The 24726-nt window shown below is 37.8% G+C and overlaps 1 protein-coding gene across 1 annotated transcript in view; it reads left to right on the top strand.

The window, feature by feature from the left end:
• Window positions 1–24726, top strand: part of GPC5 (glypican 5) — a 653116-nt gene that overhangs the window by 296935 nt on the left and 331455 nt on the right. The window contains exon 4 of the mRNA XM_087865050.1: window positions 15171–15304. Coding sequence (XP_087721176.1) covers window positions 15171–15304 — 134 coding nt within the window. The remainder of the gene's footprint in view (window positions 1–15170; window positions 15305–24726) is intronic.

Raw genomic sequence — 24726 nt, 5'->3', positions numbered from 1 at the left:
CATCTCTTCCAGATTGCTTAGTTTATTGGCATGTAGCTGTTGATAAAAATTTCTAATAATCCTTCCAATTTCAATGGTGTTTGTCGTGACCTCTCCTTTTTCATTCATAATTTTAATAATTTGGGTCCTTTCTCTTTTCTTTTGGATAAATCTTGCCAGTGGTCTGTCAATTTTATTGATTCTCTCAAAGAACCAGTTTCTAGTCCTGTTGATCTGCTCTACTGTACTTCTGGTTTCTGCTTGATTGATTTCAGCTCTAATTTTGGTCAACTGCTTCCTCGTGCATGGATTAGGCCTGTCCCTCTGTTGCTGTTCCAGCTTCTTGAGGTGAGAATATAAAAACTGCATTTTAGATTTTTCTATTCTTTTGAGTGAGGCTTGGATGGCTATGTATTTCCCCCTTAGGACTGCCTTTGCAGTATCCCATAGGTTTTGGACTATTGTATTTTCATTCTCATTGGTCTCCATAAATTGTCTAATTTGATTTTTGATTTCCTGGTTTATCGAGTCACTCCTGAGCAGGATGGTTCTTAGTCTCCAAGTGTTTGAGTTTCTTCCAAATTTTTCCTTGTGGTTGAGTTCCAATTTCAGAGCGTTGTGGTCTGAGAATATGCAGGGGATAATTTCAATCTTTTGGTATCGGTTGAGACCTGTTTTGTGACCCAGAACATGGTCTATTCTTGAGAATGTTCCATGGGCATTAGAATAGAATGAGTATTCTTTGGTTCTGGGGTGTAGTGTTCTATATATATCTATGAGGTCCAACTCGTCAAGTATGGCATTCAAAGCCTTTGATTCTTTGCTTAGTTTTTGCCAGGGTGTTCTGTCTATTTCTGAGAGTGGAGTGTTGAGGTCTCCTACTATTAATGTATTTTTATCTATATGTCTATTGTGGTTAAGAGTTGGCTTGTGTATCTTGCTGCTCCCCTGTTGGGGGCATATATATTTATAATTGTCATATCCACTTGTTGAATACTTCCTTTAAGAATAATATAGTGCCCTTCTGCGTCTCTAACTATAGTCTCTAGTTTAAAATCCAATCTATCTGATATGAGAATTGCTACCACAGCTTTCTTTTGAGGTCCATTTGCGTGAAAGATGGTACTCCATCCCCTTACTCTCAGTCTGAATGCATCTTTGGGTTCGAAATGAGTCTCTTGTAGACAGCAAATGGATGGGTCATTTCTTTTTATCCAATCTGCAACCCTGTGGCATTTATGGGAGCGTTCAAACCATTCACATTGGCACTAAGAACTGAGAGATATGTTTTAATGATGCCATGTTGCCAGTAAAGTCTTTGTTTGTATTGGTTGCGACTTTCTTTTGTGTATCACTCTTGGGGCCTTTTTACCTTTATAGAACCCCCCTTAATATCTCCTGTAGGGCTGGTTTTGTGGTTACGAAATTGGTCAATGACTGGCGATTCTGGAAGGTCTTTATTTCTCCATCAATTCTGAATGACAGCCTTGCTGGATAAAGGATCCTTGGCTCCATGTTTTTCTCTGAAAGAGCTTTAAAAATGCTCCCCCAACCCTTTCTCTCATTCCAGGTCTGTGTAGACAGGTCTGACGTAATTCTGATGCCTTTTCCTTGGTACGTGAGAAATTTCTTTGCCCTGGCCGCTTTCAATACTGTATCCTTGGATCTAATATTTGCGAAATGCAGTATGATGTGACGTGGCGTAGGTTTGTCATGGTTCAGCTTGGGAGGGGTCCTCTCTGCCTCTTGGACACGAATGTTTGTTTCCCTTGCTAGATTAGGGAAGTTTTCAGCTACAATTTGTTCAAATATCTCTTCTAGACCTCTGTTTTTCTCCACCCCCTTGGGGATGCCGATGATTCTAACATTGGATCATTTCATTGAGTCAGTAATCTCCCGTAACCTACATTTGTGGGCTTGGATTTTTTTAAGAGCAGCTTCTATTTTCATTTTTTCCTCTATTAACCCATCCTCCAATTCACTAACACGTTCCTCTGCTTCGGTGACCCTGGCCGTCATAGCCTCTAGTTTTGCCTGCATTTGGCTCCTAGAATTTTTAATTTCTGTCAGATTCGCTCTCATTTCTGTCCTTAGGGATTCTATATTCTCAGTAACCTTTTCGTTAATACTTTTTTCAATTCTACTCATCATTTTGACCATCGTTACTCTGAATTCCATTTCTGATAATTTGGTTACATCCATATCCATTATTTCTGTGGCAGAGGCCACAGACTCACTGTCTTTTCTTTGCTGGGGGGTGGGGGGGGCTTCTCCTTCTTGTCATTCTGATGAGGAGAGGTTGCGGGGTTGTCCAGAGTCCAAATTACTGACTGGGTCCCAGGCCGTGCCCCTTGTTTTATAGGGATCTTAGGGATGTGGGTTTCTTCTTTAAAGATTTTATTTATTTATTTATCTGTCACATTGGCCGAAGTAAAATTTCACTTTCGACTCAACCAAATACGACCCCAGATTCGATAGCTTGCAGTAAGTCCCCTTCGGTGACAATTAAACTCCCCGCAAACCAAAACACGTACGCTACCGGAATCTCTCCAGCCGGCGGGGCCGGGCTTCCTGACTTATGTATTCTTATCCTTTGTCCATGTTTGTGTGTGTGTTTTGTGTGTGACTTATGTATTCTTTTTTTTTTTTTTTAAGATTTTATTTATTTATTTGACAGAGATAGACAGCCAGCGAGAGAGGGAACACAAGCAGGGGGAGTGGGAGAGGAAGAAGCAGGCTCATAGCAGAGGAGCCTGATATGGGGCTCGATCCCAGAACGCCGGGATCACTCCCTGAGCCGAAGGCAGGCGCTTAACCACTGTGCCACCCAGGCGCCCCATGACTTATGTATTCTTATCCTTCGTCCATTCACTTTGTTCGGTTGGGTTGTTTGTGTTTTTCAACGATTCTGAATAATAAGAATTTGTCTTTAAATGTGTTGAAATTATATTCCCAGTTAGCAGCGCCTCTTTTAAGTACCTTTCTAACAATTTCCTGACGATGGAATTTTCTGACGCATGAATGTTCCATGGAATGTTCGTGATAGGTCAGTAGTTATGAAAAATAAGAAAGGCAAAAAGCTTACAACGTCTCAGTGTAGTAAACAGGAAGACACACTGGTATACTTTGAAATGTACTCTGTGAAAGGGGATATTTAAATTGTCGCTGGGATTGTCATTTGACTATTTCCAATAAATTAGATAGTTATGAGAAGAAACATATTAATTTATTTGCATTGATGTGTATTAGCTTTGTTCTGGGGGGAAGAGGGAGGCATTGACAAGCTCTTAGGAACAACAGAAAAAAACAACAAAGCAAAATTCCTCCTCTGCTCTACTCTAAACCATTGCAGGACAGATCTAATTGAGATGTACAAACCAAATGTTTGCAAGGTTGGCAAATAACCTCAAATTGAGAGATCAAGTGTGATTTAATTTCACAGGTGATATTTTCAGTGAACCTTGAAAGATGGTAACATTTAAACCAGCTGAAGTGAAGGGAAGTACAGATGGAAAAGTACAGGGCAACCTGGGGACTATGAGTAATACTGTTTTAAGGAAACACATAGTGTTTTAAGTGAGGTGCTCGGAAAGGTTGAGGTTCACACTGTAACTTCTCATGATATGCTTTTGTTTATTCTCAGTAGGAAATGGGAGGAAGCACAGAAGGCTTTGGATCAGAGAAGGAGTCTGATGGGAACTGTGCTTTAGGAAGATTAGTCTGGAAGCGGGGAGGGCAGGGTTAGATCTGAGAGTGCTGGAAAGAAAGCAAGGACGCTCTGCATTTATCCAAGGAAAGGCTAACTGAAAGCCCACTGTGGGGTGATGGAAATCCCAGTGCCGAGGGAGAAGTGAAACATAGGAGACCCGATGAAAGCAGGATAGACTTTATGTGAACATTCTAAACCTCTAGCTGATGCCATTTCTAAAGCATCTTCAAACGTTTTCAGCTTTGAAAAAGAGAAGGAATATATGATCATATTGCTTTATGCTTCTTTCTTATTTTTATCTAGTTATTACATTTAAAATATTTACTTTGATGACTTAGTATTCTTACTACCCCTTTGATAAAGGAAATAGTCAAGTTTTGATTTTATGGTTCTAGAGATATGACTTTGACTTTCAATGTCACCTTTTCTTCAGTGTGATTTCGAGTTGCTTTTCTGTCCTTCTCTGTGGTTTTTCAGCACCCCAATATGGAGGTTGCACTGGCTGCCTGGCCCTCTTCTCTTTGGTGGCAGAGCCCAGTAGTCTGTAGACTGTCAGACTGTCTAAATCAAGGGGTTTAAAATGTCACACAGCCCAATGATCATATAAGGAAAAATAAATTTTTTTCCAGAGACCGTATTGCAAAAGGTAATTGAATCACGTTTTGTTTAGTATATCCAAGTTAATATCCCATGTAGAATTCTATTCCATCCCTAAACCCTCAGGGTAGGATTCCTCTCATTTTTTCTACCAATGATTCAAGGTCTGTCTAAAAGCTTCCCTGGGGCCCCTGGTTTCCCGTGATTTTTCTCTGGGCTCCTATACAACTTATTGCTTATAACATTCTTGTGACACATAACTTACACCCTCTTGAGATATTGTTTATATTGTATTGAGGTTAACTTTATATATTTATCAGTTTGTTTCATCATGGGAAATTCTACCTTCCTAACTAGATTATAAACTACTAGAAGGTAAGAATTTAGAGGTTTGGCAAACTCTGTTCTAATTCTAGTTCCAGTTTTTATTTTATTTTTTTTGATGATCCTTCAGAGTTAAGAGAAGGATACCCCACATTTAGAGGTTTTTTTTTTTTTTTTTAACAAAATCGGCTTAGCTGAATTAAATGTGTCCATTTGATCAATGTCATGATATGGACAGAGCTTATAAGTGATTTTCTTAAAGCCAGATTATACATTATCATCTAAAAACCACAATTACCAGTTGCTCTAGTAAATCATCAGCCTGCCAACTGCCCCCAGTGGTGTGGCCAGCCTCCCCGGATGCTCTCAGCTGCCACCACACTCCATATACTCCCATGTCATTAAATAGGTGTTCTGATTGCCTGGATTAATCCCATTATGCTTTGCTCCTCTGTTGACATCAGTGACCATCAGGAATTCAAGACCTGATTCTCCAAGATCTAGACCAACCTGCATATCTGATAATCTGACTTTACTTCTGATCACTCTACTTTCCCAAACTCATCAGTGGTGCAATATCTGCACCATTTTTGTTGTTGTTGTTGTTGTTGTCGTTGGCCTTTATTTCTCTCCTTGTGCAATCTATAATCTGTGATGTAGCATCTCCAATGGATGGGAACACAACTATAATAAGTCCTGGATAATCGGAGTGCAGAAGTAAAGGCATTCTGAATTCAGGTTATTTGTTTAAACTACATGTCTCCCTGGCACATTGAAAAATGTCTCACTTGCCTTTCAATCGAAGAATCTTGGATCAAATTGTCTGAGTCATGGTCTCTACCAGTAAACAAGCAATCATGTTGTAATAGGTACTGTCCTAAAACAGAACAAAACAAAACAAAAACAAAAGCAGAACCTCACTTGACCCCATGTCCTCTTTAGGTTTTGCCCCATAAATCTGCTCTCCTTGACTACAAAATTCCATGAAAGATTTGTATACTTTCAGCCTCTGCTTTCCTTTTTTAAATTGAGGTATAAGTGACATATAACATTATATTAGTCTCAGGTGTGCAATATAATAGTTTGATAATTACATATGTTGTGAAATGACCACCACAATAATTCTAATGAACATCTGTCACCACACATCATTACAAACTTTTTTTTCTTGGAATGAGAACCTTTTAAGATCTACTCTCTCAGCAACTTTCAAATATGCAATACAGTATTAACTATAGTCACCCGACTGTAGCTTACATCCCCATGCCTTACTTATAACTGGAAATTTAGAGCTTTTGACAGTCTCTGCTTTCTTATTTCCTTTCACCTCCTGTACCCCAATTCCTATTCTCTCTGCCACACTTCACAGAAACCACACTTTTCACAAGTGATCAATGGTCTTTTTCTCAGAAGGTATAGGGTCAGTTTTCATCCTCATTTCATGTGGGCTGTCAGTCACTTTGCACTCATTTGATAATTTCCTCTTTTTATTTTTTTGAAAGGTTTTCTTTAGAGAGAGTGTGTGTGTGAAACAGAGAAAGTGAGAGCAGGGCTGGGAGGGAAAGACAGAGGGAGGGAGAGAGAGAATCCCAGGCGGACTTCCTGCTGAGTCCGAAGCCCCACAACATGGGGCTCGATCCCATGACCCTGAGATCATGACCTGGGCTGAACCCAAGAGTTGGACACTCAGCTGACTGAGCCACCCAGGCACTCATATCGTTTCCTCTTTTTAAAAAACATTCACTTAATTGTATTTTGAGGTTGCCCACACTCCATTCACGTGGAATTTCCTCTTCTCTCAAAACTTCTTTTCAGAATCCTTTTCAATTTCTCTTTCTCTCCTCCTGTGAATGCTGGGGTACCTCAGGTATCAGTCTTCTGTGCTCTTCTCCATCTGTATTCATCCTAAGAACATGCAGTCGACAAGCACGTTCATGTATCTTGCCTGACCTCACCCTTGAGTTTTCAGCTCCAATAGCTAGTTTCACATATCTAACTATTTGTCACTTTGGCTTACAAGTTGGATTTTTTTCTAAGAGTCCTGAGCTAAATGATTTTGAATGGACCCATTCAGTAAATTTAATTAGTGATTATGAATCAGATTGAAATGCAGATGCTCCCTCTGGTGGTTTAATTTACAGGTGTTCAAAAACAGCAATGCAGAATTAGGATCCCACTTACAGCAAACTGGGGGTTGAGGAAGGGGGGGGTGGAGGATGGGGTAACTGGGTGATGGGCATTAAGGAGGGCACATGAGGCGATGAGCACTGGGTATTATACGCAACTAATGAATCATTGAACACTACATCAAAAACTAATGATGTACTGTATGTTAGCTAATTGAATTTAAATAGTTTAAAAAATGATCCCACTTACAAGATCTTAGAAATGTTATTCCGCTTTACCCTGTCCTACTTCTCCTCCCCTTCCTCTTCCTTCCTCTTCTCTTTCAATTTTAAATATAAAATGAGTCAGAGTGGCAATATTTGTGATAATATCTACTGAAATCTGTATGGGGAAACAACTTCTAGAAAATTGGAAGGAGAGACAGGAGAAGCCAACCACTCAAGGCCAACCATTCTTTGGGAAAAGGGCCTTCTTCACTCTTTGCTGGCTATAGAGTAAACATCTCTCTCCTCTTACAAAGTGGAGACAGTAGGTGTTTTCTACCTTGTCAGCTATAACATTATTTTATTTGCTTTTTCCCAGGAACTGGGCACCTTGTACAAACTTAGAATTCTCCTTATTGATAACTTATATTTAAAAGTACTGCTTTATAGAGTCTTAATAATTTATAACTTACTATAAATATTCCTTGTTGTAATACTGGAATGTACTAGTGTTTTAAAATTGATATTATGGTTATAACTTTTATATCTTTTCTACAGCTGACTGCTAGAATTATTTATACCTTGAACTTCAAAGTAGCATGCATGTTATTTAAATGGTGATTGTTCCATAGTTATAGGGTATGATATTCTGTAATCACTTATTTTTTCATGTCCATTAATACAAACTTAGCAAAATCTTTTATAATAATATACTATCACCATGGCATAATTCTAATCCTCAAGACATTGATATTTCTCACCTAAAGTAACGTCGAATGGGAAAACATCTGACTTACCAATGGAAATTGTCAGAAAAATAGAATATATTTTATAAATGACTCCTTTAAGGTCAAATTTCTTGAAATTCATTTCTGATCATATGATTTGACTATATTATTACTCTTGTTTAATTAATATGGTTTAATTATTATTTGTTTAATTAAATTTATTCAAAATTTTATCAACATTAATTCAGCATGTTTTTATATGTTCATTGAAGTATATGATACATTATATTGAAGAATATACTAGGAACATGTTTTGAGTGGAATCTACCTGATTCAAAGATTGAGTTCATAAATTATGTTATAATGTATGGGGACACTATCATATGTATCTATAGGATGAAAAGATATATACCTTTGTCAAAATATAATGATACATGAAGGAAATTCATTGATAACATAAGGAAAATTAAACAAGATTTTTATGTTTTTATGTTTTAAGATTTTTACCTATCTGTGTCCTCCTTTTATTACTTGCATGTAATTATAATCATTTCATTACAGGCATCAAAGCAGATATAAGCAACAATAAAGACTTTGATGGTCACAACAATTTGCACAATTGTTAAAAGATATGTCATTTAGTCAAGCCTGATTTTGGTGTTGTATTATTTATGGTTCTCCGGAGAAATATATATATATGGAGAGATTTATTATGAGGAATTGGCACATGTGATTATGGAGGCTGGGAAGTCCCACGATCTGCTGTCTGCAGTGTGGAGACCAAGGAAGGCCAGTGGCATTTAATTCAGTCTGAGTCTGAAGGCCTGAGAACCAGGGAATCTGATGGTGTGAATCCCATTCTGAGGGCAGGAGAAGAGGAGATGACATGTCCCAGTTTACTCCATGAGGCAGGGAAAAAGAGATGAATTCCTCCTTCCTCTGTCTTTTGTTCTACCCAGGCCCTCAGTAGATGGTATGATGCCCACACACATTGGGGAAGGCTGTCCTTCCACTGACTCAAATGTTAATCTCATCTGGAAGTATGGCCACAGACACACCCAGAAATATGTGGAATCTTGGCATCCTGTGGCCTGTCAAGGTGACACACACAAATAATCATCACAGACATTCAATATGCAGTTAAAATATGATTAAAACCAATCTTGATCAATTGCATCCAACATGGAAAGCACAGAAGGTGATATTAAATTTTGGTAACTTTTTAAAGTTATTTGCAATGCCAAAATAACATTTATTCACCGAAGTATTTTAATATGCAATTTTAAAAGTATATGGATTAGAAAATTTTTGGTATCAACCATGGATTTTAAGTGCGAACACAGATCACTAGCAATATGAAAAGCCTTTTTATATTGAAAACAAATCTCTTTTTGAAGGAAATACTGAGTATTCATAAAATGCAAGAATATTTAATATATTGTCAGTTGTGATATTTGTAATGAAATCTGATAGAACTTTGCTTTTCTCATTCTGTTAATCAGGTATTTGATCAAACCAAAATTATTTTGCTGTAGTAGTCTTTAGTTCAGGAAGCTATTGACTGTTCTTTACAATGTCATCTGGACTTCTGCGGAAGAGAGGAAAAATCTTACGTGACTGTATCACAAAGTTGGAACGTGGGGGTTGCATCAAGGGAGGACTTCTTTTTCATAAATTCAATTATCCTAAAATCAGGTCAGAAATCAAATTGTCTAATATCCTTGCAATTCTTTCTTTCTCCCCACCTCCATTAGTTTGCTGGAATCTTAAAGGGAATGACTGCCATGTTTCCCTCATCCATTTCCACATGCAAAGGAAAAATGGGCGTCTCTGGTCTATTCGTAGATCTAGATCATTTTCAGTCTGAATTATTTTATTCACATAGGACCCTTAGGAACCAGGGCTTGTAGAGTATGAATTCCTCACAGTAGGTAAGAAGATGTGAGTAACAAGACCGCTAGTTAGTATAAAGAAGGGATTGTTGATTCAATAGCCATAGATAGACTCACCCACTAACTAGATGCAATCTTGGCAAAGTTATATTCCTGCTTTGGGCTTCAGTTCTCTCACCTCTAGATTAAGGTAGGTTGCCTTCTAAATGACTGCCAGCTCTGTTAGTAGTAGAGTCCTCCCTCCCAACCTCCCTCTTCTCTTTCCTTTCCTCCTTCTTTTTCATCCCTTTATCCCTTCCTTCTCTTCTTCCTCCTTTCCAGTCCCTCTTCCTTCTCTTCCCCCCCCCCCCAGCTATATTATCAGAGTTGTTTTTCTGTTGCTAAAAGACTTTTCTTTCTGACCTTCTTGGCATTCTATATCCATTTTGTCATTTTATCCATTTTCACGGTTTTAACTTTTGGTCCTACGCAGGTGATTCTACTCATTAACTTTCTTTTTCTCTCCAGTCCTTCATTTAGAACTACCTTTTAGAATTACCTCCCATTCAAAGTTTTAAACGAGAATTTATCTCCTGTTCTAAGGAACGGATAAACCAAAATGATACACTTATTCTACCTTCTAACTTCTACGCATGGGTGATTGGATCTGTTGTCACCCTGATTAACAGATTCAAAACTGCTAACAGCTTTAATTCTTCTTTTTTGCCTCTTATAGTGATGGAGCAGCCATCTCTGCCTCATCCTCTGAACCGCTTGCTTAGTAAACACTCACAGTACCTCCACATTCTTGCTTTTCAATTGGTAATATTCTTAACATTTTTTCTCTTCTATTATTATTATTATTATTATTATTATTATTAACATTTTAGAAGACCATTGCAAAAAAAATGGAGGCTCTGCTTATGGGAATCAAATGAAAATGAGCAACCAGTGTAAGTTGTTCTTTGAAAAACTTTTCGAGGGCACCTGGGTGGCTCAGTTGGTTGATCATCTGCCTTCTGCTCAGTTCATGATCTCAGGGTCCTGGAATCAAGTCCCGCATCGGGCTCCCTGCTCAGCGAGGAGTCTGCTTCTCCTTCTCCCTCTATACCCTACCCCACCCCGGCTTGCACTCTCTCTCGCTCACTCTCTTGAATAAATAAATAAAATCAGGAAGCCAGAGAAGGAGCTTAAAAGCAAGAGTAGGTCAGCATTAAGGAGGAAAAAAAAAATTTTTTTTTTCCTGAGACACTTCAGACTGATGGCAGGGGAGGATGGTAGAGAGAGGGAGGAGAGAATCAGGAGGAGATGGCAGTGTAAGTTGAAGATGAAAAATAGAGTACGTGTGAAGAACTTTTCAATAGCCAGAAGGTATTGAAATGGGCCACCCAAATCATCTCAGCTCAGGGGAGGTAAGGTGACAGGCTAATGTGCTAGTAATAGTTCGCTTTCCATTCCCTTTGAATAAGGTGTGAAGTCGAGCTCCCGGGATAGCAAGTCAACAAATAGACGGGTTTTGAAACTTATTTGAATTTGTGGGAATTTGGTATATATGCCTGTACCTTTGATAATCATCAAAGATGACTTATGAGTCTATGGCTTGTACATTTTCTTTTGTATTTGTAAAAAAAAATAATTACAAAAATGATAATGGGAATAAAGATCTTGTGAGGCTAGAATTTTCAGGTTTCCATCTGCCTGTCTAGGAAATGTTCAAGAGCAGATATGGTCTTAAGTCCAGCATGGGAGAGTCAGGGTGAAATAAGATTTCCCTTAACTTAGAACTACAAAGTGATTTGATTTTCTTCAGTTTCAAGGATGAGAAAACGGAGATTCCTCGAAGTTTCATGACTTGTCTAGAGCTCTGTGGCTAATCACATCGGATCATGATAGCAGTCTGTTTCTCTCTTTCTGTGCTCCTTTATTTAAAATATTCTGCGGTATCACTAAACAATCTTAGTCAGTATTCCTATCACCAACTTCTATTGTCTTCCCTTGGTTTTTGTTACTAGGAGTTGTTGACAATGAAGATTCTTTTTTTCCATTAAAAAACATTTTAGCACTTTGTGCTAATAATTCCTTACACTCCACTATCACTATTTTTCAGCTTCCTGGAAATTCGCTTTGAGCCTTTTAACACCCTGGCCTTACACTTCTTTAACTTCTCACTTTCAGTCATTTGCCAAGCCCTGTTGATTTTTTTAAAAAATAGACTTTATTTTTTAGAGCAGTTTCAGGTTCACGTCGAAACTGAGCAGAAGGCATCAGATGCCCTGCATGTTCCCTGCCCTCACTCAGGCATGGCCTACCCCATTCTCGACATCCCCTATCAGAGTCAGACGTCTGTTGGAATTGATGAACCTCAGCTGCCACATCATTAGCAGCCAGAGTCTGTAGCTTACATCAGGATTCGCTCTTGGTGTTGTATATTCCAGAGGTTTGGACAGCTTGATAGTGACATGGATCCACCATTACAGTATAATACACAGTAGTTCCCCCGTCCCAAACATCCTCTGTACTCTGCCTCCTTATCCCTATATTCCCTTTGACCTCTGACAACCACTAATCATTTTCCTGCCTCCATACTTTTGCCTTTTCTAGAATGTCATATACCTGGAATCATACAGCTTGTAGCCTTTTCAGATGGGCTTCTTCTACTTAGTAAAATGCATTTCCTCCACATCTTTTCATGGCCTCATAGCGCTTTTCTTTTTCTTTTTTTTTTTAAGATTTATTTATTTGAGAAAGAGAGGGGGGAGAAAGAGAGTGGAGGGACAGAGGGAGAAGAAGGGAGAATCTCAGGCCGACTCCCTGCTGAGCACGGAGCCCGATGTGGGGCTCGATCCCACAACCCTGAGATCATGACCTGAGCCGAAACCAAGAATCATACGCTTAACCGACTGAGCTGCCCAGGCACCCCTCATTTCTTTTCAGTGCTGAATAATATTGCACTGTCTGGATGGACCACAGTTTTACCCATTCACCTACTAAAGGACATCTTGGTTGCTTCCACGTTTCGGCGATTCTGAATAAACTGCTGTAAGCATCCATGTGCAGGTTTTTGTGTGGATAAAAATTTTCAATTCCTTTGGATGATTTTAGTTTTGTGAGAAACCGCTAAACTGTCTTCCAAACTGTCTGCACCATTCTTTGTTCCCACGAGCCATGAATGACCATTCTTGTTGCTCGACATCTCCCACACCGTTTGGTGGTGTCAGTGTTCTGCATTTGGCCTTGTTGATTGTACTTGTGTCTGTAATTCACGAATCTTTCTCTTCGTGAACACTGTCACTACTAACGTTCAAAATCATCCCCCCCCACCCAGGACTACTTCAGGAGGCTCTTAACAATTTAACTGCCTTTACTAGATCTACCTCCCCAGCCCAACTTGGACAATGCCGCTGGATTCATTGACTAAAGATCAACTCTAGTATTCTACTTTTCCGTTCGAAAGTCATCAGAGGCTTTTGTCTAATAAATAAAACTGAGCTTGGCATTGAAAATGCTCCAAGGTCTATCTCTAGCCTACCCTTCAAACATAATTTCCTTTTACTATTATGCTTTATGATCCTGTCTTTCAAGGCAAACTACCCTCCTCCCCCCCTTTTCTGTGTCAGCCTCGTGTTTTCTTGCGTCTACCTCCTGGTGGGTTTTTCCTTTGTCTTTCATCATTATTTTTTGTTGTAACAACGTGATACATCAAATCACTTTCCATACTATTGTCTCGCTCTCCAGCATGCCTCTTAGACCTGTTTCTTCCTTCCTCTGCCATGACTTTGGGCTCCAGCTTTGCTCCACTGTTCTACAAAGGACCATCTTTGGTCTCCCACTCTCCACACTGCTGTCATGGTAATTTTTCTCTTGTGGAAATCGTAAGCTACCATTTTCCTGCTTGAAAGCATTTCCTGCTCTCCATTTGCCAGAGCAAGTTCTTTGGCTTGGTTTTCAGGTCAAATCATGGCATTTTTATGTCTCACCTCTTGCTCTACCATTTTCTTTCATTGTGCATTTTTTGTTCTCTGCCAACATGTTAAGCTGTACATCTCTTTGCTTTTCTACTCTCTCCTAAAATTTCTCCCTGCTTTGTCTACCTGACAGACTCTTAGTTTATGCTTTACCTTGTTCTTTAGACATGACCTCCTGAAGCTTTTCCCTGATCACCCCAAGCAGAGTGAAGCTATCCATTTTCTAAGTGTTTCAGTGTTACTTCTAGCTATTTCTGTGGTTGCTGGTGTCTTGTTGTATTACAATTACTGTTTTACATGTCTGAGTTTTATCTTCACTGTGTGCAAAGGCCACACCTGATTCATGTTTGTATCTCTAGCATCGAAAAGAATAGGGAGCAGTAAATATTTGTATATTTGTAATTTGGCTGATTTGAAATCAACTTCAACCTGTTCATACTCCAAGCTTCATCCCAGTGGAGTGGTCTTTCTCACGATGGTCTTTCCTAGTGTCACTCTTCACCCTCCTTCAGGTGTCTGCAACACTGTGTTAATCCCTCTCTTTTCACACACATACAACTTGCATTTTGATGTTTGACGATATTTTTTTTTTCTTTCTTCCAAAATTGTCAGCTCCTTTAGGAGAAAATTCAGTTTCTCATCTTTTATCTCTTCTAACCTTTAATACATGTTCTTTGCAAATAGTAGAAGCAAAATAAATATGCATTCAATAAGCAACTTAGTGCATGATTTCTTTAATGCTCATTGCATGGAAAATCAAAGAAATTGATAACTTTAAGGGAACTTTCGAATAATTTACTATGTCTTCATCTTACATCTAAAGGAGTCATTTAAAGATGTTCTGCTACTGTCTTCAAGATCTCAGTGCTTAAGATGGAAAAAAAAAATTGGACAAGAACCAAATTCTCCTGATCCCTAAGCAATGCTTTTATATATTTGCAATTATACTACTCTACCTCTTTAAGTGTATAAGGTTTCATGTGAGCTTTTTCTTATGCTTTACATGGTAATATGTCCAATTTATTACTTAATTTTTCAATGATAATTATGTAAATTTTACAAAGATCTTTGCTAGATAAGTTTTTCATGATTTTTCATTTGGATAATTATTTAAAAAACAACTATACTAACACTCTCAAAATATAGGAAGAAGATATAGAACTATTACAAAATAAGATCTTCACGCAAACGTTCATTATACCTTAAGAAAACCACTCTTAGAACTCATTTAGAAACAGACTGCATATTCAATAGCAAATTATTTCATTTGAAATATCAGTACAATTATGTGATTGTCATAAATTGAATATAAAACATAAATATTATCTATTTTGGTTAAGTAGTCTTATTTATATAAGCAGGCAAGTTTATTAATATAGTTCTCTGACTCATTCTGCATATATATTTTCTTCATGTACTTTATACACGTATTCATGCAAAGGATATCAATATGCATAGCATCAATTTATCATGACTGCCATTTTATACAGATAATTTAATTCCCCCTCTGGAAAACTGACATATTTTTTTAAACATTTTGTGTCTTAAAATTTACTGTTGAGATATAAGTAAGAATGTGCCATTGTTTTGGACTCTATGAAACATTACATTCTCAGGTAGGATGGAGGATGGTTTCTAACTGTCTTTTAATATTTTCTCTTTGAAAGGTCAATAAGATTTGTGGCCGTCCAATCAGAGCACCTACACAAAGCCCCCGTTGTTCTTTTGATGGAAGCAAAGAGAAGCATGGGATCAAGATCTCTCCTAGAAACGATGAAGAGACACTTGCCAACAGAAGAAAGTAAGACATTTGTTTTACAACCAGAAAGAGAAGAGAAAGTAAGCCATTAATTTTCAACAGAATAGAATGTATTCAATTAAGTAGAACAAAATATGCTATTGAAGAAAAAAAAAAGATCACCATTAATTACTTTTAAAATTCAGCGGTTACTCCTATTCAACTAATTAGGCATGTAAATGCAACTTGTGAGACCAATAAAACTTCCTGTGATAAGAGACACTTGCTATAATACAATATGGCAGGCAATAGGCGTACGTGGTCATTGTGCACTGAAAATATGGCTAGTGTACCGTGTTGTACAGCAGATCTCTAGGACTTACTCATCTTGCTTCACTGAAACTTTATGCCCATTAATTAATACCTCCTCATGTCCTTCTCCCTGTGACCAACAATACCGTATTGGATCCTTTAAATTTTAAGAGGGTAGATCTTACCTCAATAAAATTTTTAAAAAGTTTAAAATATGGCTAGTGTGACTGAGGATTGAATTTTTAATTTTAATTAATTTTAGTCTTAATTCTACATGTAGCTACTGTATTGGGTGATGAACACAGAGTATTCGCATAAATGTTGCAATCAGGATTACTGTATGCCAAGCATCTGTTAGAAAATGGTTGGATAAGAAGTTGTTTCTATACCTTTTATCTGGAATGCTGAAAATGGCTATCTATTGATTCAAAATGAGAAGCATTGAGTGGCTTGCTTCTATAACTCACATTTCTACCATTATTCCCATCATTGTTTCACATGTTAAATTAAAGCCTTCGTTAATATCTCTTTGCTTGATAATTGACAGTCAAACTGAAAAACTCTTAAAACTGAAGGAAACTATTATTTTATTTATTTTTGCGTTCTATTGACCAGTGTATGTCCTGGCAAATACTAGATTCTCAGTGGGTGTTTTTGAATTGAGTTGAAATTCAGAATTTAAAAAAAAAAAAAAATATATATATATATATATATATATATATATATATATATATATATATAGACAACTTTTATTTATTTATTTTTATAAAAATTTTTTATTATGTTGTGTTAGTCACCATACAGTACATCTCAAGTTTTTGATGTAAAGTTCCATGATTCATTACTTGCATGTAACACCCAGTGCACCATGCAATACGTGCCCTCCTTACTACCCATCACCAGCCTAATATTCAGAATTCTTTATCCATTTAATTCAAGTAGTTATTTCTAATAATACCTTATGGCAAACTCAGTATGTTACATTGCTTTACTCTCTATAATGTAAAATCTGTCTTTCCTTTTGGGACAGTGCTCCTAATTGCCTCATTCTCTTCTCAGATAGACTATAATTTGGAATAAAGATCTGGGCTATTGCTGGCTATTTGCTGCAGCTCAAAAGAATTAGCACTTTGTTTGCATGCAAAGTAGCTGTTCTTTTTTTTTTTTCTAAACATCTATAGTGATCAGCAGTCTTTTCTTGTATTTGAGAAATTAAGTGCTTAGACTAGCTTATAGCATACAGTGGCTAGGTATAGAGTAGAGTGGTTCTTATAATAAAATCTAGCTGAGGAAGATCTTAAGTCCTTAAAGGTCATGTCTGTTTCACCACCAGAGCCATTCAGTTGTTCAAAAGACAAAACAAAACCCAACACAAGTGAAATGTCTCAGGAATAATGAAGGGTTCATATGAATTAGCTAGTTTTATAAGTATCTGTCCAGCCACTGAATAGATCTCCTTGTCACCAATCTTGCAAACTCATGCATTTCTCTGTCCCTAATCAGCTAGCCACCATTAGTCATTGCCCATGAACCAGAGCAGGTCTATCCTAGGCCAGTCTCACACCACACGAAGTCAACAACCAGAGGTGTTACACATGAGCCTGCTTATGCAGTTTATTTCTACACATTTTTTTATTGCCACTCCTGAATGGAATTTAATTGCTATGGCCATGCACTTCTGCTTAATACTTACATATTGTGCAGACCTATCCATAAGCTACTCCTGAATTTTATTTATCTCTCCATATCCATAAACTAGGCCTGAATTTTATTTATCCTTCATCACTGGTAATTCCCCATGAGGTCATGCATTTCAAACGAAATAGCTGGGGAAATGTAGCAGAGTAGGTGCTGAGTGAGCTTGAGATACTTTCTGTGCATCTTACTTGTGTTTTTTCCACCCACTTGAGACTGACTTTCAATAGGTCACTTCCCCTTGATGATATATTGGTTCTATATAGGCCTGATCTCATAGTGTGCAGATCAATAGCAGTTAGATCATCATGGGTATCTCAGGTTGCAGTGTCACTTGCTAGCTCACGGTCAGGTGTGTAATTTCTATCAGATCCCAGTTGCCAACTCACCAACCCAACCAACCAACCAAACAAAAATAGTGTTTAGCAAAAGCAGGAATGACTTTAGTCCAAAATCCCTGATGTCTATATTATTATTCTTCTAATGGGACTTTCCAGAATCTCTGTAGAGCATCTTCATTTGCCACTGGTACTTCAGGGACCATTGAGTGGATGAGCTGGGTCATCTGGACTGAACATCAGAACAGTTTGCAAGTTGCCAACCTACAGACTTTTCTTTCTCATGCAAAAGTTCCTTGGCGCTACTTTATAAATGGGTTGTACCAACATACTCAAGTGTGTGTCATATTTTTTCTAATGTGCAAAGGGACCCAAAAAGTTTTGTGTCTCTTCCTGAGTGCTAGGTTATCATAAGGCAGAAATTGGCCTTTTACATTAGAATATCCCAATAAGATCCAGACTACTAGACATTTTAGAAACCCTGCTGAATTGTCAGGGCCTTGAAATGTCAATATTTTTCCCCACCAGAGACATGCACATGTCTACTAAGGCAACTAGGTTGATGTGATCAATATTATCAGCATGGTGTCCTGTAGGATGTCCAAATGATCAAGGCTTCTGTCTGTCATGGAGTGGGAGAATTGCCCTGAGGTCTAGCAGTGAAGATGTTCTTATTAGCTGAAAGTGAAATATTCCTAATTATCCTTACTAATTGGTAAAGAGATAGAAGCATTTGCCAAATTGTTAGTTAGATAGCAGGTGGCAGTACGTGTTTTGATTTGCTCTCGCAGATACCACATACAAAGAAGGATATAATTGGAGTCACCCTCTGACTCAGGTTATGATAATCCAAATGTTCTCCAAGCCCACCTCCGTGTGCACAGAGCAGCCAAGCAAATGAGGTGATATTGAATAGACAGAGTCAGACAAAGATATGTTTATAATACTATAGCTGGCTAGTTTTCTGAACTCCATTCTAATGGTTGGTCTGTTGATCTGATTGGATTTTCTATGTGCACAATCTTGTGGTTCACTGGTAGAACCATTCTAGCAAGAAGCTTGCTGTACCTTCTAAAATTTGTATGGTCTATGCACTTGTCTGCTTTCTTAGGATGTAGCCCAAGAAACTCTTTCTCGTATTCACAAGGAGAATTCTTGAGTATCTGTGGTGTCTTAGAGTTAGAGGCAAGTTATATGCCCATTACAAGAAAAATGGAAAAATAAAATATATTACTTTGGAACATTATGAGTCTCAGAAGGAAAGAATGTATTTTCATGCATCAAAATATATCATTGTGATTAAAGAGAAAAAAGTATTAAACAGAATGAAAAGAGTGTAATACCATTTTTATAAATTAAAAACAAAGATACAGAAATCAGTATGTATTTTTCAAGGAAAGCATATGGCAAAGTACTTATATTAAATATATTAAGAATGGGTATTTATTAATAAAATTCGATTTCAAGTAATAAGTTATGATAGTATGCCAGGGATTGAGGAGTACGCTTAGCTCTCTGTATCTCAGAAAATATGTGTGTGTTTGTCTGGGCATACACATAAATAAACATAGATATACACACTGTTATTTTAAACTTTAGGTGAAAAGTGTTTTCTTAAATCCTATTTTTATAATAGAACATAGTTAAAACTCCTTTAGTCAAAATTTTCATGAGAGCTAATGATACTCAATTTTTAAATAACCTTTTTTTGCCACTTCATATGCACACTTTTTCATTATGATGTGTAGTATAGTGATTATCCAGATAGAGATAAAATGTAATTTGCTGAAGAGTTTTTGACTTGGGACTTCCTGCTGTAACTCATTAATTAGAACAAAATGAAAGTTTATTGTAAAATAAAAAAATAGATAAGGAAAAAATGAATTTCCCATCAGGCCATCCAAATCAATGACAAAATCATTGACCACTATTATGTGCAATTCATACAAAAGTAAAGTTCAAAAATTTAACATCTTCTGAGTTAGTTTTTATAAATTAGCAATGTATCCACAGCAGGTTTTCTTAGGTTTTCTTTATTTACCTTGGGCAATTCCCATGAGAATATTTATACCAGAAAGTACTATCTGTAAATTTAAACCAATTTAAAACTATTAAAGGAAAGCTATGGAACGACAACACAAAACACACCGATTTCTATAAATATAATTGCTCTAGTAGCTGAAAAATAGAAACTGTAAAATGCATCAGTTGTTTTGCCAGTGAAAATGGGGATAAACACTGTTCTATGCTTAACAATTTAAAATACATTTTTACATATAAATAAGTCATAGTCTTTTAAAATTATATTGGCATCATTTACTTTATAGGGCGCCTGGGTGGCAAGGTCAGTTAAGCCTCTGATTCTTGAGTCTGCCTCAGGTCATGATCTCAGGGTTGTGAGATCAAGCCCTGAGTTGTGCTCTGTGCTCAGTGGGGAGTCTACTTGGGATTCTCTCTCCCTCTGCCCCCCACTCATGCTCTCTCTCTCTCTCTCTCTCTCTCTCTCTCCTTCTAAAACTAAATAAATAAATCTTTAGACTCAGTTTCTTTAATGGTATATCTTATTTCAAAAATAGTTATTTAAAGTTAGTTTATTTATCTAGTTAGTTTAGTAATCTTTACACCCAATGTGGGGCTCAAACTCACAACACCAAGATCAAGAGTCTCATGCTTTTCTGACTGAGCCAGCCAGGTGCCCCAAAATTTGTTGTTTAAATATACAAATTTTTTGTTTAAAATTATATTAGATTTATGGCACCCTGACCTAAAAAAATATTTTCCGTTGTTTGTAACAATTTAATTTATATAGTTTTCCATTTTTCAAGCAATTCTTTGGAGGTTGTGTTAAAATAACTATTGTTGACTTATAAAGAATTTGACCAGTTAGCTTTTTTTAAAGTTCCCCAACACTATTTATTAAATGATGATTACTTTTTTGTTTTTCAATTGGGATGTTTAGTCAATTTTTTTAAGGATTAATTTATTTTAGATAGAGAACACGTTCACACTCGTGCACAGGAGTTGGAGGAGAGGCAGAGGGAGTGGGAGAGATAGAATGTCAAGCAGGCTCCCCAGTGAGCATGGAACCTGACAAGGGGTTCAGTCCCATGACCGGAGAGATCATGACCTGAACTAAAATCAAGAGTTGGGTACTCAGCTGACTGAGCCACTCAGGTGCCCCAGTCAGTTTTTTATAGGAATATACAGTGTCCTTTATTAAAATAAAGATTGTATTTTTTTAAGTAATCTCTACACCCAACGTGGGACTCAAACTTACAACCTCGAGATCGAGAGCCCCACGCTCTACTGACTGAGCCAGCTAGATGTCCCAGTGATATATGTATCCTGAAGTAGTTTAAAGCTACCATCTTGTTCTTTTTTTTTCTTTTTAACCCATGTTCTTTCTTCTTATTATTATTACTTTTTTAAATTTATTTACTTAGAGAAAGAGAGAACACTGCGAGCAAGCAGGGGCAGGGGCCAGGGGAGATGGAGAGAATCTCAAGCAGACTCCTCGCTGAGCCGGAAGCTTGACATGGGGCTTGATCTCACAACCCTGAGATTATGACTCCAGCAGAAATCAAGAGTCAGACACTTAAGCAACTGAGTCCCCGGATGCCCCATGTTCTTTATTCTTTAGTTCTCTTTTCTTCCCTTCTTTTGACTTTAACAGGTATTTAATTTTTTAAAAAATCTCCATGGCTTTTTTTTTTTAAAGATTTTATTTATTTATTTATTTGAGAGAGAGAGTGTGCGAGCTGCACCAGCATGCATGAGTTGGACGAGGGGCAGAGGGACAACTGACTCCCGCTGCTCAGGACCCTGGGATCATGAGCTGAGCTAAAGTCAGATGCTTAACCAGCTGAGCCACCCAGGTGCCCCTTCAAGGCTTTTTGTATTTGCCTTTCCTTATTATTCTAATGGTTACCATAGAGATCACAATGTGCCTTTTTAATTTTTACTATCTGCTTTAAATTAGAACTTTTACCACTTCATTGAACAATATAAGAACCTCGAAAGTTTCACTCCATTACCCTTTTCCTATCTTCCCTTACCCTATTCCTAACCAGTATCTTACCTCTAACAACATTTAAACAGCTTCCGAGATATTATTGTTATTGTTGTTTTTAAGTAGTCAATATTTACTTGTAATAACTCCTATCTTATTCTTTCTGGTGCTTTTGTTTTTTTTTTTTTTTTTTTTTTGAAGTTCCGTGTGTCCATCTAGAATCATTTTGCTTTATTTAGCCTTAGTATATTTTTCCTTACCTGTTACTGGTGATAAATTCATCTTTTGTTTGAACACATCTTCATTTTTGAAGAATATTGTTACTAGGTCCAGAATTCTAGGTTGTTGCCAGCTACCATTTTTAAAAATATAAATGTCCCTGATTAAGTTCATGACATGGCATTGTAAGTCGTATGTGAGGTTTAGTGGAAACGTTTCATAGGAAAGTTAGCTACACTGGTGGCTCCTGCTGGGGCCGGGCTCATGTCCCTTTACCTGGCCATTTTATCTGTCTCCTGGCTGCTGTCTCCTGGTTGCTGGTAAAGCACAGCTGCCCTCTACTCTGGGGAATTGCACTCAACAAATTGGAGCCATCTATATTCATTATCTATTGCTACTTAACAAGTCATTCCAAACTGTAGTAGCTTAAAGCAACAACAGCCATTTATTATGCAATTTTCTATGGGTTGGGAATTTGGGAGCTGCTTGGCTGTGGGGTTTTGTTTTGACTCAAGGTTTCTTTTTGGCTATGGTGTGTTAGGGTGATGGCTCTCAATGTCAGGTGAGGCTGCAATCCTCTGAAGGCTCGAGCAGGACCAGATATCATCTTCCAAGACGGCACAGTCACAGTGCTGCTGGCAAGAGGCCTCACGTTCTCGTCACAATGACTTCTCCTTGAGTTTTCTCACAGCTCTGTAGCTGGCTTTCCTCAGGGCAAATAATCTGAGAGAGAAAGGCAGAAGCTGCAGTGTTTTTCTGACCTAGCCTTGAAGTCCCCACTGTCATTTCTGCAGTATCCTACAGGTTACACGGGTCAGTTCTGTTCCATGTGGAAGAGAACTACACGCCATCTCGTTCACCTGAAAGGGGGTTAACCTCCCACCTTCCTCACCCCCTTGGCAGAGGCTCATAAGCAATGCCCAGTGGACACCGGGGGATCGAATGCTTGCCCTTACTCAGTGTGATGGGTCCAGATGTGTGACGCAGTCCATGTGTGCAGTCTGGCTGCAGCTGAGACCACATCCTGACATACCTCCTTCCTGCCCACTCTATCCTACTTCCCTCACTACCTGTCTCTTAAGAGCACTACCTCAATGGGATGGATTGTCTGCATCCAAATTCCTCTCTCACGAACTGCTTCTAGGGAGTTTGACTCAGAGATGTATGCAAAAGCACCTACAACAGATGCAAAATAAATGCAAACTAAGGCAGAAGTATAGTATCTGATCCTAAATACGGATATTTCTCTATGAATTCCCAAGTTCGGAACCCCTTTGTCCGTTTTCTTTCTCCCCCTTCCTCCTTTGTATTCATTTCAAAGGAGAACCCTTGTGTTTAATACCTTGTCTTTTCCTCGCTCTATTTCTAACATTTGAAGAAGGCCATCCATATCTGTCCTTGACTCTGAGGGTTGTGCTAGGCCTGAAGTATAGAGTATGTCAGTCTTTTAGCATGGAAAGAGGAAAGGGAAACCATAGCATTGGATTCTTTTGATGTTATTTTGGAGACGTGATTGCACTTGTTCAATATCCCCGTTTTTTGTTTATGTAGAATGCCAGCTAATTTGAGACTTTGAGTTATTGACACATACCAGTTACAGAGGTCTCCAAAAGTTGAGAAACTCAAGGAAGAGCTACTATTCCTTTAAGCATCCAGAAAAGCATCACTATGTTGTCTTTGGGGGCAGAAACCAAATCAGCACAGCTGTAAAGGACACTGCACTTCTGTAGCTGTCTAAACCAGCCCAGGCAGAGTGATTTCCCTGTGGCAGTTCCTGCTCTCTGCTTGATTTCTTGAAGTTAGCTGGTAAGAATAAGCTATTAGCAAGCTTAAATCGGTGATAATTAGCGGTACATTATTATTTCAAAGTGGTATGGCTGTGCCAATTAAGCGGGTAATTAGGAAAACCCCAGGACAATAAATTAAGACAGAGTCTCAACACCAGTGCCCCATCTGTTCTCCAGCAAGCATTCCAATTAGCCAAACCTCCCATTTAAGAATGTGCCAATTATGGGGATTGGCTGCATGCATGGCTGTGCATTGGGGTAATAGGGACTGTCCTAGATGCTTAGTAAAAATAAAATATTTTTGATATAGCAGAGGATTTTGATGTGAAGGTGGGGAGAGGAGAATTTTTGGAAACACTGGATTCTTTAATGTTTGAGACAAAGTATAATTTAAATTGTTTTATGAGTTTTTGTTTTTCTCAATTGTCTCTTCAGAACTTAATGGAATATTGTATCATCAGGCTGCTCCATGTTATTCTAATGTGTTTATTAAACCTTGATTTGAGTAGGACTTTCACAACTTGAACATTCACAATTTTATTTATTGAGAATGGGAACTAAAAAGGACACTTGAAATTGCTTAGTTGGAGGAAAGGAATGAGTCAGGGCACGTTCTGTTTCAGGATGTGTCTATCCTTGAAAGCAAATTAAATTTTACCCTTTTCATTGCAAAAGAACACAGTGAAGTGACTAAAATAATTTATTAAGTATAGGAGAAACTTTTAAACATAATCTGAATGAAGGACACTTGATATTATTTAGGATTATTGCCCAGATAGCTGGAATAGGTTCATATTCATAGGATCAGTTGGTTTAAAGTACATGAATTTATACCTGCATAGTCAAACCTTATTTAGCCAATACTTTATTAGTGAAACCAAAATTAGTTAATGTTTAAAAATTTTTGATGTGTGTGTTTGGGTGTATGTGTTTATATGGTCAAATCAGTATTGACATACCAGGCTTAATGATGAATTGTGTGTATATAAACTCGGTGGATGAAAATATCCGTAGGTCAAGAAAAAGTCAACTCGGAGAAAAATTTAATATCACTTATAGGACTGGAGAAAGCAATTTCCAATCTATTTCCTAAACGGAAGTTAGTACTTCTTTGAGGTGCCATTA

This window comes from Ursus americanus, chromosome 10, assembly GCF_024610735.1.
Source record: "Ursus americanus isolate L20-20 chromosome 10, mUrsAme1.1.p, whole genome shotgun sequence".
Classification (NCBI taxonomy): domain Eukaryota; kingdom Metazoa; phylum Chordata; class Mammalia; order Carnivora; family Ursidae; genus Ursus; species Ursus americanus.
Note: the sequence above shows the minus strand (reverse complement) of the source record. Positions and strands in the feature narration are given on the sequence as shown.